We start from the raw sequence: 18,159 nt of genomic DNA on the forward strand, positions 1-18,159 counted from the left end.
GCTCTGCACACAGTAAGCGCTCAATAAATACGATTGATTGATGATTGACTGATTGATTTTACTTGTACCTATCTATTCTATTTATTTTATTTTATTAGCATGTTTGGTTTTGTTCTCCGTCTCCCCCTTCTAGACTGTGAGTCCACAGTTGGGTAGGGCTCGTCTCTAGATGTTGCCAGCTTGGACTTCCCAAGCGCTTAGTCCAGTGCTCTGCACACAGTAAGCGCTCAATAAATACGATTGATTGATGATTGATTGATTGATTTTACTTGTACCTATCTATTCTATTTATTTTATTTTATTAGCGTGTTTGGTTTTGTTCTCCGTCTCCCCCTTCTAGCCTGTGAGTCCACAGTTGGGTAGGGCCCGTCTCTAGATGTTGCCAGCTTGGACTTCCCAAGCGCTTAGTCCAGTGCTCTGCACACAATCATCATCATCATCAATCGTATTTATTGAGCGCTTCCTATGTGCAGAGCACTGGACTAAGCGCTTGGGAAGTACAAAATTGGCAACATATAGAGACAGCCCCTACCCAGCAGTGGGCTCACAGTCTAAAAGGGGGGGACAGAGAACAAAACCAAACATACTAACAAAATAAAATAAAGGCGCTCCATAAAGACGATTGAATGAATGACACACACACACACACACACACACACACACACACACACACACACACACACACACACACACACACACACACACACACACACACACACACACACCCCGAGCCGCGCATGCGCACGCCCCCTCCTCTTCGCGCCCCTCACGTCATTCGCGCCATATCGCCTGAGGGGGCGGGGCCGAGCCCGCTCCTCCGCTCCTGATTGGCCGGCGGCGGCATGGCGCCATCTCGGCCTAGGGGAGGCCTGCGCTGCCATTGGCTGGGGGGCCCGGGAGGGGCGTGGCCCGGGGCTCCTCCTTCCCCCCCTCGGCCCCCCCGCGGGCCGGGCCTCTCGCCTCCCGCCTCCTCAGGGCCCGCCCTCATGGTCGCCTCAGGCCGGGCGGGGCGACGGTCTCCTCAGGACTGGCGCCTCCCTCTTGCCCATCCCCGGGATGCCGTGCAGGACCCCAAGGCCACCCCAGGAACCGGACATCCCCCAAACCCCTCGGGGAGCCTGACCCGACCAAGCACCGACCCCCCGTCCTCAGACAGGCCCGGAGGCCGCAGCCGTTGCTAGGGCGGTTGCTAAGACACTCCCTCAGAGGCCCCGGAACCTCCTCGGATTGCCATCCCAACCGGGGGTCCGGGGGTAGCGTGGACCGGCCGGAGAGGATGGAGCGAGGGATATTCCCGGCATCCTCCGCTCCCTGATGCCGTTGGCATCGCCCGACCCTCCCGCCCCTGAACAGAAGAAACCGTGGATGGGAGGAAAAAGGGACTGAAAAATCCCAGGCCACCTGATATTTAGGATCGGGAAGACCCTCCGACAAAACAAATCCAACTTCCCTTGGACTCAAGGTGTTGCCTTTTATCTCCGGGAAGACTTAAAACAAACCCTCCGACAAAACAAATCCAACTTCCCTTGGACTCAAGGTGTTGCCTTTTATCTCCGAAAAGACAGCTGTATTCTATTTCTACCTTTCTGCAAAGTTAATTTTGGCTGTGGGGGGTATTGCCCCACCAGGTTGGAGGGGAAGGCCCTTCTCTCTACCAATCGACTCCTTGTTTTCCCCCAAATCATTCTGGGGGAGGGAATTGAATTGAATGATCAGCGACTCGTGAAGGAAACTCAGTTCATCGACAAGGCTTTTACCATGTGGACTTTCCTTGGCATTGCCACTTTCACCTATTTTTATAAGAAATGCGGGGACTTGGTAACTTACGCCAACAAGGAACTGCTGTTGTGCGGCCTGGGGTTCTTTTCACTGGGCCTGGCGCTCTCTTATCGATACCATTATCGGAATGGAGGCTCCCTCAGGCAGAAGCAGGAGCAGTCCCATTTTAGGCTCTTCTCCGACATCCTCGCCGCCTTGCCCGTCGTTGGCTTTTTCTGGGCCAAACTGCCATCCGGATCGGAACACGGAGAGGAATTAAAATCCAGAAGGGTGAGTTCGACCTCGAGAAGTCTGTCAAACGGACGTGGCCCCTTTTTCTTCAACAAGCAATCAATCAATTGTATTTATTGAGCGCTTACTGTGTGCAGAGCACTGGACTAAGCGCTTGGGAAGTACAAGCTGGCAACACACCTCAACAGAGGTAAGGTGCTCCTCTTATTGATTTTGTCGATGGAAGGGTGGTACTCTTAGAGAAAATTTTCTACGGTGAGAATTCGATATTATGGGAAATTATTTCAGACTGTGAGCCCACTGTTGGGTAGGGACTGTCTCTATATGTTGCCAATTTGTACTTCCCAAGCGCTTGGTACAGTGCTCTGCACATAGGAAGCGCTCAATAAATACGATTGATGATGATGATGGGAAATTATTGTCAAGTAACATTTGCCACTGGAGACTGGTTTTTATTGACGGACTGTTCTTGAGGGAGGATCGCTGTGTGACCTTGACCGAGTCACTTAATTTATCTGGGGAAGCGGATAAAATTAGACTGTGAGCCCACTGTGGGGTAGGGACCGTCTCTATATGTTGCCAACTTGTACTTCCCAAGCGCTTAGTACAGTCCTCTGCACACAGTAAGCGCTCAATAAATACGATTGATGATGAGGATGATTTATTTGGGGAAGCAGCGTGGCTCGGTGGAAAGAGCCCGGGCTTTGGAGTCAGAGGTCGTGGGTTCAAATCCCGGCCCTGCCACTTGTCAGCTGTGCGACTTTGGGCAAGTCACTTCGCTTCCCTGGGCCTCAGTGCCCTCATCTGTAAAATGGGGATGAAGACTGTGAGTCCCACGTGGGACAACCTGATTACCTTGTATCTACCCCAGCGCTTAGAACAGTGCCTTGCACATAGTAAGCGCTTAACAAATACCAACATTATTGTTATTATTATCTGTGCCGCAGTTATCTCGTCTGTAAAATGGGGGGAAGACTTGTGAGCCCCTTGTGGAACATGGGCTGATTAGCTTGTCTCTACCCCATGCTTAGTACAGTGCCTGGCTTGTAAGTAAGCGCTGAACAAATACTATACAAAAGTTGATTGAGGGAAGGAGCCAATTTGCCGAGACCTCACCATCTCAGAACTAAATGGATTAGAGCAAAATTCAGCTTCTCACTTGAGTGCCTTGGCAAGGAGGCCGTTGGCCTTTGCGCTTGGTTAGTTTTCTGATCGTGTGACTTATTTTTCATATTTTTAGACCTCAGATTTACATACTAGATCGGCCTTTGCATGAAATTAATTCAACTGTATTTACAGAAAGTGAGCGTAATTCATCGTCTGTCACATTGCTGAATATAATAGTAATAATGGCATTTGTTAAGCGCTTGCTATGTGCAAAGCACTGTTCAAAGCGCGGGGGGGGGGGGGATACAAGGTGATCAGGTTGTCCCACGTGGGGCTCACAGCCTTAATCCCCATTTTACAGATGAGGGAACCGAGGCTCTGAGAAGTTAAGTGACTTGCCCAAGGTCACACAGCAGACGTGTGGCGGAGCCGGAATTTGAACCCTTGGCTTCCGACTCCAAAGCTCGTGCTCTTTCCATTGAGCCATGCTGCTTCCCAATGCTGGGACCCTATGTTACATCCCATGGTTTGTATTCTTGATGCTAAAGAGCAACCAAAGTTGGCATTTGAGGTTTTGAAACTTGAGCCCCCAAATGAAGACTTAAGTGATAGTTTCTAGTGTATCGATCAGTAGTATTTATTGAGCACCTACTGCATGCAGGACTCTGAACTAAGCACTTGGGAGATGGCAGTTAATAATAATAATGATGGCATTTGTTAAGTGCTTACTACGTGCAAAGCACTGTTCTAAGCGCTGGAGAGATACAAAGTGATCAGGTTGGCCCCCGGGGGGCTCACAATCTTAATCCCCATTTTACAGATGAGTTAACTGAGGCCCAGAGAAGTGAAGTGACTTGCCCAGAGTCACACAGCTGACAAGTGGCGGAGCCGGGATCTGAACCCGTGACCTCTGACTCCCAAGCCCGGGCTCTTTCCACTGTGCCACACTGCTTCCCTGAAGAGAGTGAAGAGTTAGGATTCCCGCCCACAAGGAGTGTGCTCTGAGTTAGCTAATTCACAAAACATCGAAGAGATGAGTTCCTTGCAATAGACCTTGTTTTGAACCTTATAGACTTATTGGAAACATTGGAAATCCAGACTGTCACAATTAGTCACATCCAGAAGCTATTTTCACAGCCTCTTTAGTTATAAAAAGTTATTTGTTCTTGTGAAGGAATAATAATAAAGAGATTATTATTATTGTCATCATCATCATCATCAATCGTATTTATTGAGCACTTACTATGTGCAGAGCACTGTACTAAGCACTTGGGAAGTACAAATTGGCAACATATAGAGACAGTCCCTACCCAACATTGGGCTCACAGTCTAAAATTGTGGCATTTAAGCGCTCACTATGTGCCAAGCAATCAATCAATCAATCAATCAATCAGTCGTATTTATTGAGCGCTTACTATGTGCAGAGCACTGTACTAAGCGCTTGGGAAGTACAAATTGGCAACACATAGAGACAGTCCCTACCCAGCAGTGGGCTCACAGTCTAAAAGGGGGAGACAGAGAACAGAACCAAACATACAAACAAAATAAAATAAATAGGATAGAAATGTACAAGTAAAATAAATAAATAAATAAATAAATAGAGTAATAAATGTGTACAACCATATATACATATATACAGGTGCTGTGGGGAAGGGAAGGAGGTAAGTTGGGGGGATGGAGAGGGGGACGAGGGGGAGAGGAAGGAAGGGGCTCACTGTGCTAAGCACAGGGGTAATAATAATAATAATAATGATGGCATTTATTAAGTGCTTACTATGTGCAGAGCACTGTTCTAAGCGCTGGGGAGGTTACAAGGTGATCAGGTTGTCCCACAGGGGGCTCACAGTCTTAATCCCCATTTTACAGATGAGGTAACTGAGGCACAGAGGAGTGAAGTGACTTGCCCAAAGTCACCCAGCTGACAACTGGCGGAGCCGGGATTTGAACCCATGACCTCTGACTCCAAAGCCCGGGCTCTTTCCACTGAGCCACGCTGCTTCTCCTGTAGGTAGAGAAGCAATGTAGGTACAAGCTAGTCAGGTCAGGCGCAGTTCCTGTCCCACAGTCCAAGTAGGAGGGAGAGTGGGTTATACAGGTGGGGAAACCGAGGCACAGAGCAGTAAGGGGGTTTTCCAAAGCTCCCACAGCACGCGAGTGGTGGAACCGGGAAAGGGATCATGCAGATAATATAGATGTTGCTTCTTTCCACCCAATCATGACTGAACTTCAGTTAATCAGCAGCATTGATCGTGTGCTTACTGGGTGCAGAGCGTTGTTCTCAGCGCTTGGGAAAGTACAGCTGACATCATCCCTGCTCACAAGGTCTTTACAGTCTAGTGGGGGAGACAGATATCCCTAGAAATTGCCGGAAGGGGAGCGTCATTCTCTTCTTGATGGAGATGGATAGGGATTTAGGCAGAGGAGAGATTTGAGAGGAGCCGGGGACACGATCCAATGTATAAATAGAAACCTTACTTAAGGCCAAATGTTACGTTTTCGTTCATAGGAACGGTTAATTCACCGTCACGTCTGCCTCATCTTCTTCCTAGGGCGAAAGGGAAACCGATGCTTCAGAGAGCGTCCCGTCCGGAGCTGCCGCCTCTCCGCCAGCGATGCCTCAGTACGATCCAGAAGTTATCATTGTAGGGTCAGGTGTGCTCGGGTCAGCTCTGGCTGCCGTGCTTTCCAGGGATGGGAGGAAAGTGACCGTCATTGAAAGGGATCTAAAGGAGCCCGACAGGATAGTCGGAGAACTGCTACAGCCTGGAGGTTACCAGGCCCTTAAAGATTTGGGCCTCGAAGGTAAGTGCCATTTAAGATGCAGGTTTCGCGTGGATATTTATTCTTGACAGTGGAGATTGTGGGCCACCCGAGGGACAGGGACTGTGTCCGATTCCCACCGCCTTTTCTTTCCCAGCGGTTAAGACAGTGCTCTGCACACCACACAGAAAGGGCTTAGTAAACACCATTACCGACCCTAATGTGCTAGCAAAATTCCCGATGCTTCGCCTGAAGTTTTAGCAAAGTAAAGCTGTCCTTCATTTCCAAAGATGGCCCTAGTCACCCTTTCCACGTGTGGTGCGTTGCCAGGATGACCGCATCCCTGCATCTCTTAGGTTTTAGCATCCCAGCACGTGTTTCTTAGTTTGTAGACCTCTGTTATGTTTTCATCGTGAAGAGCTGGCAAAGTGTAGTTGAGGCACTTCCCGTTTTGCCGCGGGAGTTTTTTGCAATCGCTGAATTGGTTTCGTCGACCCAGTCCGGAGAGTGTCTCTCCTTGCCAGACCCTTTCATGGGCATCACGAGACCCATCTAGGCTGGGCAGGGACGGAGGTAGCCGAGGAGAAAGCCCCCCAGCTTCGGGTAGGGAGGAAGCCAAAATGGATAAACAAAGGGGACAAGGAGGAAAACATCACTGGGATAAGGAGATGAAAGAATGGGTAATTCTGCGAGTTTACATACATTTGATTTGAATTATGGTCTATATGAAGCACTGCCCATGTGCTAGAACCCTCTGCTATGCGCTGGGGTAGATAGTTGGTCATCTGATCAGATACAGATTTCCCCCTTTTAGACTGTGAGCCCAATGTTGGGTAGGGACTGTCTCTGTATGTTGCCAATTTGTACTTCCCAAGCGCTTAGTACAGTGCTCTGCACATAGTAAGCGCTCAATAAATACAATTGATGATGATGATGATGATGATACAGTGTCTCACACAGGACACACACAGATGGCATATGCTTACTCAGTGCTTACTTCACTGTCTTCTAGTCCAGTTTCCTTATTGGTTGTCTCTCTTCAGCTATTTGTGTAGTTGAAGATTAATTCATTTTACATTTTCTTGGCTCACTTGCATTTCCTCACAATGGTCAGAAGAGTTAAAGAATCACCGACTATCAAACCCTATGCAGAGGAGGGCAAAATCTGGTTGGTTTCCAGTTTCACTTGTAACTCTAGAAAAAGCCCACTACAGACATGCGGAATGTTTACAAGCCAGTGTGTTTTTCCCCCCACTTTCTTTACTTGCTCTGGATTCACTGAGATTTGTTTTTGCAGATACAGTGGAAGGCCTCGATGCTCACATTGTAAATGGCTACATAATCCACGATGGAGGAAGCCGTTCAGAGGTTGAGATTCCATACCCGCTATCCCAAGACAGCCAGGTGCAGAGCGGGCGAGCGTTTCATCACGGTCGTTTCATCATGGGGCTCCGAAAGGCGGCCATGGCAGAACCCAAGTAAGATGGGCTGGCGTGAAACGGTAGCCCCGTCAGCAGCCTAGCCTGATGGGGCTCTTGGCGTTTGGCACAGATCTCTTGTTCTGGGAGATTTTACAACCGCTTTGCTTCTGCGTTCTTCTGCTGTAGCGAAATTAAAGCAGACACTAAGGAGGGTGCGATTGGACCTTCGAGGCGTACCTTTTCAAGCCCGGCACCTGGAAACGTCTCCTAAGTTATTAAGGCTAGCTTCTCCTCGTTTGTGGAATATTTTGGAGGAGTAGAGAAATGACGAGGTGGTCACTCTGGCTAGTGTCCAAGCCAGTAGGCCTTTCTGGTTCAGATACACCAGAACCTGGTTTCACCAGGGTTATTTCCTCACCTCAAACCCCAGTGTCTTCCACCTCCCCGCTTCCCGCCCGCAAGGCTCTCCCTTTTAAGCCTAGGATTTCTCAGCCTGCTAACTCCTCAGTCAATCTATAGATCAGCACTGATCTTCCAGGCGTCAACCTGTTCTTTCTCTCTACTAGGTCTTAATAAGTTGGGGGTATCTTGTGTTTGGGGGAGCCTGGGATGGGCACTGGGCCTCCCTCTTCTGAAATTGACAGCCTTCAGCATGCTGAGAAAATCAGCTTGCAAAAGAAAGTTTCAGGAGGATTGGTCAGTCCATCAGTGATGTTTTTTGAGTGCTCACTCTGCGCAGAGCACTGTACTAAGCACTTGGGAGAGTACAGCGCGACAAAGTAATGGATCTATTCCCTCCCCACAGCGAGCTTACAGGCGAGAGGAGCTTGCAGCACCGACTCCCTGTAGCTGCTGGCGACTGATTGGTTTGGTCACTGCGACCAAATCCTCTCTCTCCTCCTTATTTTTAAAATACAATCAATCAATCAATTGTATTTATTGAGCGCTTACTGTGTGCAGAGCACTGTACTAAGCGCTTGGGAAGTACAAGTTGGCAACATATAGAGACAGTCCCTACCCAACAGTGGGCTCACAGTCTAAAACAGCCGAAGAAGCACTGTGTATGAGAACTCTCTGAGTGCCAGATGTTTATTACTTTTCGATTCAAAACGTGCATCAGCCCGAGATGTGGCGTGGGAGGATAGACGAGCAATAAAAGTTTCTTATGCTTTGAGCACCTTATGCAATTTATATCCTTCCAAGATCAATAAAAATGACTCAAGCAATTCTATAGAAGCAGAGTGGTGTTAGAAGAAGTGGCTTTTATTAGGGAGGGGCATCCTTATTAGAATTTTATTCAAAGACTAGCTGGTTTGCTCAGGGTTAGAGAGAAAGGGGTGGGCAAATATGGTGAGGACAGGATTCCCCAGACTCAACGACACAGAAGGGAGAGCGAATCAGGAAAAAGAGGGTTAATCAGGGAAGGCCTCTTGGAGGAAATGTAAGACTAGAAAACTAGTGGAGAGCCTGAAACGGGCAGGACACAGTGACTATGACTGTGATGGTTGGGAGGTAACGGAAACAACGGGGGAATCTTTTATTCTTACCAGCTCATTCTGCCATGCTCCACGTGGAAAAACATTTATTCCACACTAGTGCAATTGCATATTATTTGGGAAATAAAGTGTTTTTGTCTTCATTTTCTCTCACTGTTTTTCCTGAAGTTTTGATGGTATTATTTCTTTCGCTCTCTATCTTTCCGCCTTAGATTACGTCTCTCTTCTTTTTTCCCCCCTTATTTCTCTTCTCCCACCCCTTCGGGACTCTCTGCTTTCTGCTCCCTCCATTGAAGATTGCGTTTTGTTTTCCTCTCTTTACTTTTGGGAACTTTCCCTATTACCTTCTTCCCTTTTAAGCTTCTTTTCCATGTTCTCTTGTTGTTAATAATTTTCAAGTTTTTAAATATTCAGAATCATTCTTCAATGAGTCAATATCGATTTTTTAAAAAAACAATATTCCAGCTCACTAAAGAGTGACAAAATATGTTCTAACCTGTTTTATTCCTTTTATTTCTGTTTTCATATTTTTAGTAAGCATAAGATTATTTGTGTATCCTTAGGGTAAGCAACCATTTTGACTCTTCTTGAATACTTTTCCCTCCAGATTTTCTTTCCTTCTTTCTTTGTTATTTTTCCTTGCAATTATGGGAGCCAGCAAAGACACTTCTTGCTTCAGTAGTCGCCGTTTTGGCAAGGAGGAAGCTCACCAAACACATTCTCTCCTAGCCAGCTGTGGTTCATCCCTACCCTGCATTTTTTAGAACGCTAGATTGATCAATGTGATCGTGTTGGCGTTTCCTTCTGTGGCCCAACTGTAGTTTCTTAGGCGAGCGGGCCCATTGCCAATTGGCTTTCAGGGCATCTGCCAAGTTAGCAGAATCCCGGTGGTCACGGTAGCGGCCAGCACGGGCTCTTGAAGTTGGGGGAGAGTCCGGTAAAACGCGGTTATTGTTCATCTTCCGTTGTTTTTCTTTTTCAGTGCCAAGTTCATTGAGGGGGTTGTGTTACAGCTGCTAGAGGAAGATGACACTGTAGTAGGAGTTCAGTACAGGGATAAAGAAACAGGAGACATCCAGGTAAGTTTGAGACGATTTAGTCTTTTAAACGTAAAGGAATACTGGAGCCTATCCAGTAAGATTTGGAAGAGCGATCTTGGTTCTTTTGATTGGGGTTTATTAATTTGCTGTTCCTCACAACGGGCCCAGGAGAGATCATGTTAAGCTCTTTATAAACTGGATTAATTCTGTAGGCACCAGATGGTAGGCCTCATACATAAACACACACACTCTCTCTCTCCCCCTCCCCTTCTCTCCCTTACCCCAACCGCTTGTGTAGCAACACAGCCACATTATTTTCAAGCACAAAGACCAATAAACTACATACATCATTGCAAGCAGAACCGTAGGGCCCGTTCTGTGCGATTCATGCGGGTAGGTAGGCCCTGAGGGAAATTACAAGAGACGTAGAAGGTGAGGCCCCTGTCCTCAGGGAGCTTACCGTGGGAGACAAGAAAACAGCCTTCCCCCAAAATGCAAGAAAATTAGATACATAGGGCTCTAAATGTGTACACTAAAAGCTGGGAGAGTGGAATGGGGTGATGGTTGCAGAGATTTGGACAAAGAAGGCTTCGTGTAAGAGATTGGTTTCTAAAAGGGCTCTGGAGGAGAGGAGAGGATAGAGATGAGGTGAGACGGAGAGGAGGAAGGGGCGAATAATGGTTCCGTAACTGAGGTGGTGAGGTTGTATTGGACTGAGCGGAGGGACCAAAACCGGTGAAGCAGGAGCAGGTCAAAGTGGATGAACGCCTTGAGGCCACTGATCAAGAACTTGAATTTGATGTGCGTGGGGGCTATTGACTGGGGGAAAGTAAAGCGACTGGCTCTGTGTTTGACAAAGGTGATCCCTACTGGTAGGTTGAAGAGAGAATACTGTGTGTATATGTTGAAGAGAGAATACTGTGTGTATATATATGTACTGACAAATCAGTCCTTTTCGCTGTTTAATGTGCTTTATCTGCATATCATTCACTTGCATCGTAGGAACTCCATGCACCTCTCACAGTCGTTGCTGATGGACTGTTCTCGAAATTCAGGAAAAATCTGATCTCCAACCAAGTTTTTGTCACTTCCCATTTTGTAGGCTGCATTATGAAGGTAAAGTAGGCACGCCATTCAAACAATAACGTCCGTCTTCTTCTTGAAAATAGCGGACGCTCGAAAAGACAAATCCTTTTTTTCCAGGATGCCCCGCAGTTTAAAGCCAATCACGCTGAACTCATCTTAGCTAACCCCAGCCCAGTCCTCATCTATCAGATTTCGTCCCGTGAAACCCGAGTACTTGTTGACATTCGAGGGGAAATGCCAAGAAACTTAAGAGACTACATGGTGGAAAGAATATATCCACAATTACCTGGTAAGGCGATTAGATTCCCGTTTCTGCAGCTTGGCACTTTCACCCCCGTTGAAGGCCCACCTGGCGTCGTTGCTCACTCGCAGGGTGGCGGAGCAAGATGGAGGGTGGGATTGGGAGAGGAGAACTCAGGTGGGAGATTTTCCCCGAGGATCTCCTCCGACCCTCACTCACATCAGCAAAAAGTACTTGGGTTCATGAGAGGTGCCGGGAGGAAGAAGATATTCCTCTTTAAGCCCAGTGTGGGCAGGGATCATCTCTCTTTATTGCTGAATTGTACTTTCCAAGCGCTTAGTTCAGCGCTCTGCACACAGTAAGTGCTCAATCAATCAATCAATCAATCAATCGTATTTATAAGCTCAATAAATACAGTTGAATGAATGAACAAGTTTAGGGGGTCATGGGGCTCTTAGTCCAGTGGATTCCCCTCCCCCTCCGTCTTTAAGTGAGTGATGGGTTTTGCTGTTTTATTTAGGATGATGGATTTTGGCCTCTTAAAAAGGATTTTCGGTGTTAAGTCCTTTCCAAACAGTACGCAGACAGACGAGGTGCCCCCGAAACGAAGATATATTTCGGAAACGTACGGTATGATGATTGAACGAAGAAGCTGAATCGTTCCTTTCTGTGTTACTGCAGATCATGTAAAAGAGCCGTTTCTTGTATCAGTTCAGAACGATCGCTTGAGGTCCATGCCAGCCAGCTTCCTCCCTCCCTCACCAGTGAACAAGCGAGGTATGGTCATTGCATTTTCTACCAAGTAGATTTAAAAAGATCTGAGTGAATACGTGTGTGTGATGCCTAGAGGTTTCTAGTGATTTTCAATTTGTAAAAAATTGAACCCTGCAAAAATGAAAGGCATTTTCTAGCAGAGACGTGCGGTACAGTGGAATCTCAGCCATTTTTTGAAATTGGTTGCAGAGACGTGCAGTACAGTGGAATCTCAACCATTTTTTGAAATTTGTTGCATCAGAAGTGCACGGACAATTGTCAGATGTTTTCTTCAGTTTTTCCCTTCGGTAGGACTTGTATTAGCCGCCCAGCTTCTCCCCTGGTTGGGGAAGAGTATGCTAATGGAAGCTGTAGAAGACTTTTCATGAAGGAGGAGGGGTGAGGAAGGGGGAAGGAAGGGAGAAGAAGATGCTTTTTGGGGTGGACGAAGCTTGTGGCCACCAAAGTTCAGAGGGAGAATTGAACTCACTCAATTTCTGATGATATTGTTGCCAACGTGCGTTGAGCAAGATACATTACATAGGAACCTTTTATTTTTTTCCCTTCTGTTTAGGAGTTCTTCTTTTGGGAGATGCGTACAATATGAGACATCCTCTGACTGGAGGAGGAATGAGTGTTGTTTTGAATGACATAAAGATCTGGAGAGGGCTGCTAAAAGGAATTCCAGATCTTTACGAGGACGCCGCGATCCTCCAGGTGAGACGTCAAGTCCCTCCGGGACAAGATAATCCTCTCCGGGTGCCCGGGGCTGTTCGGAATTGGGAGAACCCATTGGAGTTCGATCCCTGCTGCCGTAGCGCCCCAGAATGGCAGCGGAGGCAAGAAGCGAATGACAAAACAATCGTCCGAGATCTCAAAAAGAGGGAAGGTGGCTAAGGAATCAGGGGAACCACCCAGTAATGGGGGTGCCTGAATTGGAGGCCTGGCAGATAGATGGTGGAGGCCCATGGAACTCCCATCTACAGAGAAGCAGCGTGGCTCAGTGGAAAGAGCACAGGCTTTGGAGTCGAAGGTCAGGGGTTCAAATCCCGGCTCCGCCAATTGTCAGCTGAGTGACTTTGGGCAAGTCACTTCACTGCTCTGTGTCTGTTACCTCGTCTGTACAATGGGGATGAAGACTGTGAGCCCCCCGTGGGACAACCTGATCACCTGGTAACCTCCCCAGCTCTTAGAACAGTGCTTTGCATATAGTAAGCACTTAATAAATGCTATCATTATTATTATCCAAAGGTCCTCAGTGCAGATTTTTACCAGCAGCACTCGCTAGGATAAAGACAACAGGCCCCCAGTACTCTCCTTTTGGCTGTGTCATGAGCTCTTCCCTCTCTTAATCCTGTCTAGTTCTTGCCTGCCGTTGACCCTGGTGACCTCCCCCTTCTCTTAGAAACTCTCTACGCTCGACTTCCCCAATACAGTATTCTCCTGGCTTTCTTCCTACCACACTGATTCCTCCTTCTCAGCCTTCCTTCTTTCACTGTTTAACGGTGAGTGCCCCCTTCCAAGATTTTTTTTTTCTCTTCTCATCGCTCCCTGCCGATTATTTAAAGCTTATTCACTTTCACGTCCTCAATTCTCTCCTTTTGGTAGAAGCCCCAAACTCTCACACCAGCCCTGCCATCTCCCCCGCCTTAGACTCTCTTGGTTTTCCTCTGTATCCTGAGGACTGAACTCATTCTCCCACCTGCCCTTGCAGATCCAACTCCTCCCAACTTTTCTATCGTCGTCAACAGTGCCCTTGCTCCCTTGAAGCTTCTGACCTTGATCTCTGTCTCTAAGTCTTGCAGGTTTTTCTCCACAAAATTTCCCCGCCCCTGCCTCCCCGCCTCTGTGGCCACCACTTTGGTCTGATGAGGACTGCTGTATCTGCCTCCTTACCCGTGGCCAGGCCTCCTTTTCAGGATAGAGAAGTGTAAATGGTGGGGGTCCCCCAGGGATCAGTGTTAGGACCGGTTTTGCTTTATGGCTTCATAAATGATCTGAATGAGGAAGTGTGCAGTGAAATTCCCCAAGTGTGCAGATGACCCGACTCTCCTGGATGGTGAAAGACTATTCAGGAAGACCTCATCATGCTGAATGAGTGGGTCAGAAAGGAGCACACGAAGTTACAGTGAGAGGCAAGTCCACCTGGAAAGTAATTCAACTCAAAACTAAACGATAATAGGTGTGGAACTGTGAATCCTAACTTTGGAAAAAGGTCTGAAGTATTCAATTAGTGGTTCAAAGGGTTGTCGGCCTGAAAAGGCCTTTCAGATGCGGGATGAGCATGAGAAGCAGTGTGGCCTACTGGCTAGAGCACAGGCCCAGGCATTAAAAGGACCTGGGTTCTAATCCCAGCCCCGCCACCCGTCCGCCGTGTGACCCTGAGCAAGTCACTTTACTTCTCTGTGGCTCAGTGACCTCATCCGTAAAATGGGGAATAAGCCCGTGAAGCCCATGTGTCCATCCTGATTAGCTTGTATCTACCCCATTGTTTAGTATGGTGCCTGCCGTGTAGTAAAGGCTTCACAAATACCATTAGAAAAAGGGCTATCTTTGGGAAGGGGATAGAAAGCAAAACCGAAGTCAGAGTTTTGCTGCTGTTTGCACTGCACCTGGAATTTGGCATGTAGTGTCGGTCACTGCCTCTCAGGACAGAATTGAGCCAGGGAAATTCAGAGAAGGGCGAGTAAGGGGTTGGAGTTGTTTCTGAATGACGGGAGACTGAGAAGATTTTGGGTTTTTCAGTCTGGGAAGGCAGGCTAGAAAAAGGGCATCATTTAAGTCTACAATAATTGTGTCTGTGAAAGGATTTACAGTGTACCAAGCACTGTGCTTAGTGTGGGGGAAGATTCACCGTCATCACATCAGACACAGTTTCTGTCTCAGTCAAAGGGACAGGCAGAACCTCACGGTAGAGATGAGGAAGCCGAGCCACACGGAATTTGGGATTTTGCCCAAGTAGGCAAGTGATGGGGCTGGGATTAGAACCCAGGTCTCCGGACTCGCAGGCCTGCGCTCTTGGACCTGTAGGCCGTGCTAGGGTGTGGGCAGGGTAACTATGGCGTTGTTGTTCACCACATCCCCATAACAACTGAAGCTTGAAGTGGTTAGGGACAAAAGAAACAGTTGCTTAAGTGTCAGCGGTAAGCTTATAGAATTAGTCATCACAAGGCATTGTTCAGACTCAAGACGGGTTGAGTAAACTCGGGGATGAACGCTTCATAATGGGCTCCTAAATGGAAAATTTGGGACGTGAGATGATGCATCTCGAAATATTAGAGTGGATATCAACTGAGTGGTCGGCCGGTACGGCTGGGGAGAGAATGAGCTAGTGAAGACGACTCTTAGGATTTTCAGCTTTGCCTCAGGGGCGCAAAGGGGTTCTCTATCGATTTCCGCATTGAACGATTTTTTGTGGAATTATTTTCACACTGTAATCTGAATCGTTCTTTCTTTTTTCAGGCCAAAAAAACCTTTTACTGGACAAGAAAAAAATCTCATTCGTTTGTAGTGAATGTTCTTGCCCAGGCCCTTTACGAGCTTTTTGCTGCCACAGATGGTAAGGGTAAAATCGAATAAAAAGCTTTCTGTTTAAGGAATAGGTTTGCACGATCGTACCCCTCCCAAATGGAGGTCTGCCTTACGGTCGGTAGCGGTCCCTTCATTGGGTAGCCCGCGGCGATCTGCACCGCACTCAGTTGGACCGAATCTGTCGGTGCCCAGAAAGTTTTGAACGTTGGTTCTTCTGCTGCTAAATGTCCTGTTGGAGCCGACATGGCTCCTTCCCGGCAGACACGGAAATCATTTGAAAGGCACGCCTAGTCCCTGTTTGGTCCAACTGTGTGCCCACTCGGGTAACTGCATGCAAGTAGCTCTAAGGTAGGGCAGGCAGATTTCCAGACGAAATAACGTCCATTCCCGTCTAAGGAAATGCTTGTCAAAGCAGATCAAATCTACGTAGATCATCACTTAAATGCCCGGGATCAGTAACCACACCGATATTTCACACTTTGAATAACAATGGTAGGCACGGGGAGAGAGTCGAGGGCGGAGACTCAAGTTTACTCCGTATTTTTACCAAGAAAATTCCATGGCTACACTACCAGAACGATGGCGGATGGAGAGTGGGGCGTTCTGGGAGAGAAGCAGCGTGGCTCAGTGGAAAGAGCCCGGGCTTTGGAGTCAGAGGTCGTGGGTTCGCATCCCGACTCCGCCACAAGTCTGCTGTGTGACCTTGGGCAAGTCACTTAACTTCTCTGAGCCTCAGTTACCCTCATCTGTAAAAATGGGGATTAAGACCGCGAGCCCCCCGTGGGACAACTTGATCACATTGTATCCCCCCCAGTGCTTAGAACAGTGCTTTGCACATAGTAAGCGCTTAACAAATGCCATCATTATTATTATTACGTGTCCGTGGGTCGGCGAGGACTCGACAGCCTAAGACGAGGAATTCTAAAAGCCTAGCCTAGAGAAAGTTTTTCCTTTCGGAGATGGCTTCAGGTGCAAGGGCTAAAAATCATGTTAAATCCCATTCTAGATTCCCTGCATCAGCTGCGAAAGGCGTGCTTCCTTTACTTCAAGCTCGGAGGACAGTGTGTGGCCGGCCCGATTGGGTTGCTCTCTGTGTAAGTTGTTCCCTTGTTGGGGATGGAACCCGTTAGCCGTTTTGAATCAGTTTGTGCACTTCTCCACTTAATGGGTGCAGAGCACTGTACTGAGCGCTGTATTTAATTTTGTTAGTATGTTTGGTTTTGTTCTCTGTCTCCCCCTTTTAGACTGTGAGCCCACTGTTGGGTAGGGACTGTCTCTATATGTTGCCAACTTGTATTTCCCAAGCGCTTAGTACAGTGCTCTGCACACAGTAAGCGCTCAAAAAATACGATTGATGATGATGAGAACATACTAAAATTAGCAGACGTGACGATCCCCGCCCACCAGGAGTTAGAAGATAATGAGGGGAAGTGGGCTTATTTTTGCAGACCCGGCCTTAGTAATTGTTGCCAATTTGTACTTCCCAAGCGCTTAGTACAGTGCTCTGCACATAGTAAGCGCTCAATAAATACGATTGATTGATTGATTAATAACGTCTCATCAAACCAGTAAAATTGTTCTCAAACGGGCAGGTCTTTTCTAACCCGGGGAAGCAAGGTACAGATTTCTGGGCCATTTAGATGCCTTCACGATCAGCCGGCGGCCAGATCACCTGTGACCACCCTCCGTAGGCACACGGTGAATGCCGCGGCTTTTCCTGATACATCGTCTTCTTTTTCATTTCAGACTGACTCCTAACCCGTTGGCTCTAATCGGACACTTCTTTGCCGTTTCCCTGTATGCTGTCTACTTCTGTTTTAAGTCAGAACCCTGGATCACCAAACCAAGAGCCTTTTTCAGTAGCGGTGCTATCCTTTACCGAGCTTGCGGTGTCTTATTTCCTCTTATTTACTCTGAAATGAAGTACCTGATTCATTAAACTTGAAGTGGGACAGTTGAACGGATACAAGGAACTCCCTGAGCCATAAGAGACGTGTTGGGTGGGTGGGAATACGTGCTACTGAATACCGACTTTAAAATGCAAAAAAACCATGGATCAGAATGAAACTTAACTTGATTTGAGGCTGTGTACAGACAGATGTAAAGTACATGCTTTACTTTGCAAGTAAAATTAGATATGAGGGACAGCCGTTACATATGGTCAGAGTGCTCACGGATTTTCTTAGGTTTATTTGCTGGGATGCACCATTCCTGTTGGAAATGCAATTAAAATGAAGACTTGAATCTCTAGCCCTTCTGTGGCCGCCTTTAATACTGTGAGTTATTTCCCACACCACCACCTCGACCGTCCAAACTTGACACTGTTTGAAAGTTACGGATAATGGTTTGAGTGACATTGAAAATTCTAGCTCATCGACGAAGGAGTGATAGTCCAAGAATCACAGGTAAAATTTTTGCTAGTATGGCCATAACTGGAATGTGAGGGACAGTTGAGTATAAATGAGTAGCGGAAAGAAAAACGTTAAATATTTTTTGTTGAGTGCTGGGAGTGTGATGATTTTGAACGAACACCATTAACGGTTATGAGTTTGAAGGCGTTTTAACAGATCAACTCATGCATTTCTCCCCCTTTTAGACTGTGAGCCCAATGTTGGGTAGGGACTGTCTCTATATGTTGCCAATTTGTACTTCCCAAGCGCTTAGTACAGTGCTCTGCACATAGTAAGCGCTCAATAAATATGATTGATTGATTC

General features: G+C 47.3%; 1 protein-coding gene across 1 annotated transcript; it reads left to right on the top strand.

Moving 5' to 3' along the window:
- Nucleotides 1-1,525: 1,525 nt before the first annotated feature.
- Nucleotides 1,526-17,695, top strand: SQLE (squalene epoxidase). Its single transcript, XM_038760567.1, has 11 exons — nt 1,526-2,049; nt 5,667-5,919; nt 7,175-7,355; nt 9,777-9,873; nt 10,837-10,950; nt 11,038-11,209; nt 11,843-11,938; nt 12,489-12,631; nt 15,377-15,473; nt 16,452-16,539; nt 17,192-17,695. Exons 1-11 carry the CDS (start codon nt 1,759-1,761, stop codon nt 17,382-17,384), a joined length of 1,725 nt encoding a protein of 574 aa, XP_038616495.1. The 5' UTR covers nt 1,526-1,758; the 3' UTR covers nt 17,385-17,695.
- Nucleotides 17,696-18,159: the final 464 nt, after the last annotated feature.

The sequence above is a fragment of the Tachyglossus aculeatus genome, chromosome 18 (assembly GCF_015852505.1).
Source record: "Tachyglossus aculeatus isolate mTacAcu1 chromosome 18, mTacAcu1.pri, whole genome shotgun sequence".
Taxonomy (NCBI): Eukaryota; Metazoa; Chordata; class Mammalia; order Monotremata; family Tachyglossidae; genus Tachyglossus; species Tachyglossus aculeatus.

Excerpts from the sequence above, each read along its gene's own strand:
- SQLE (XM_038760567.1), top strand. The coding sequence starts at position 1,759 with ATGTGGACTTTCCTTGGCATTGCCACTTTCACCTATTTTTATAAGAAA. Across the intron at positions 5,920-7,174 it reads TAAAGATTTGGGCCTCGAAG|ATACAGTGGAAGGCCTCGAT; the intron begins GTAAGTGCCATT and ends TTGTTTTTGCAG. Across the intron at positions 16,540-17,191 it reads CCGATTGGGTTGCTCTCTGT|ACTGACTCCTAACCCGTTGG; the intron begins GTAAGTTGTTCC and ends TTTTCATTTCAG.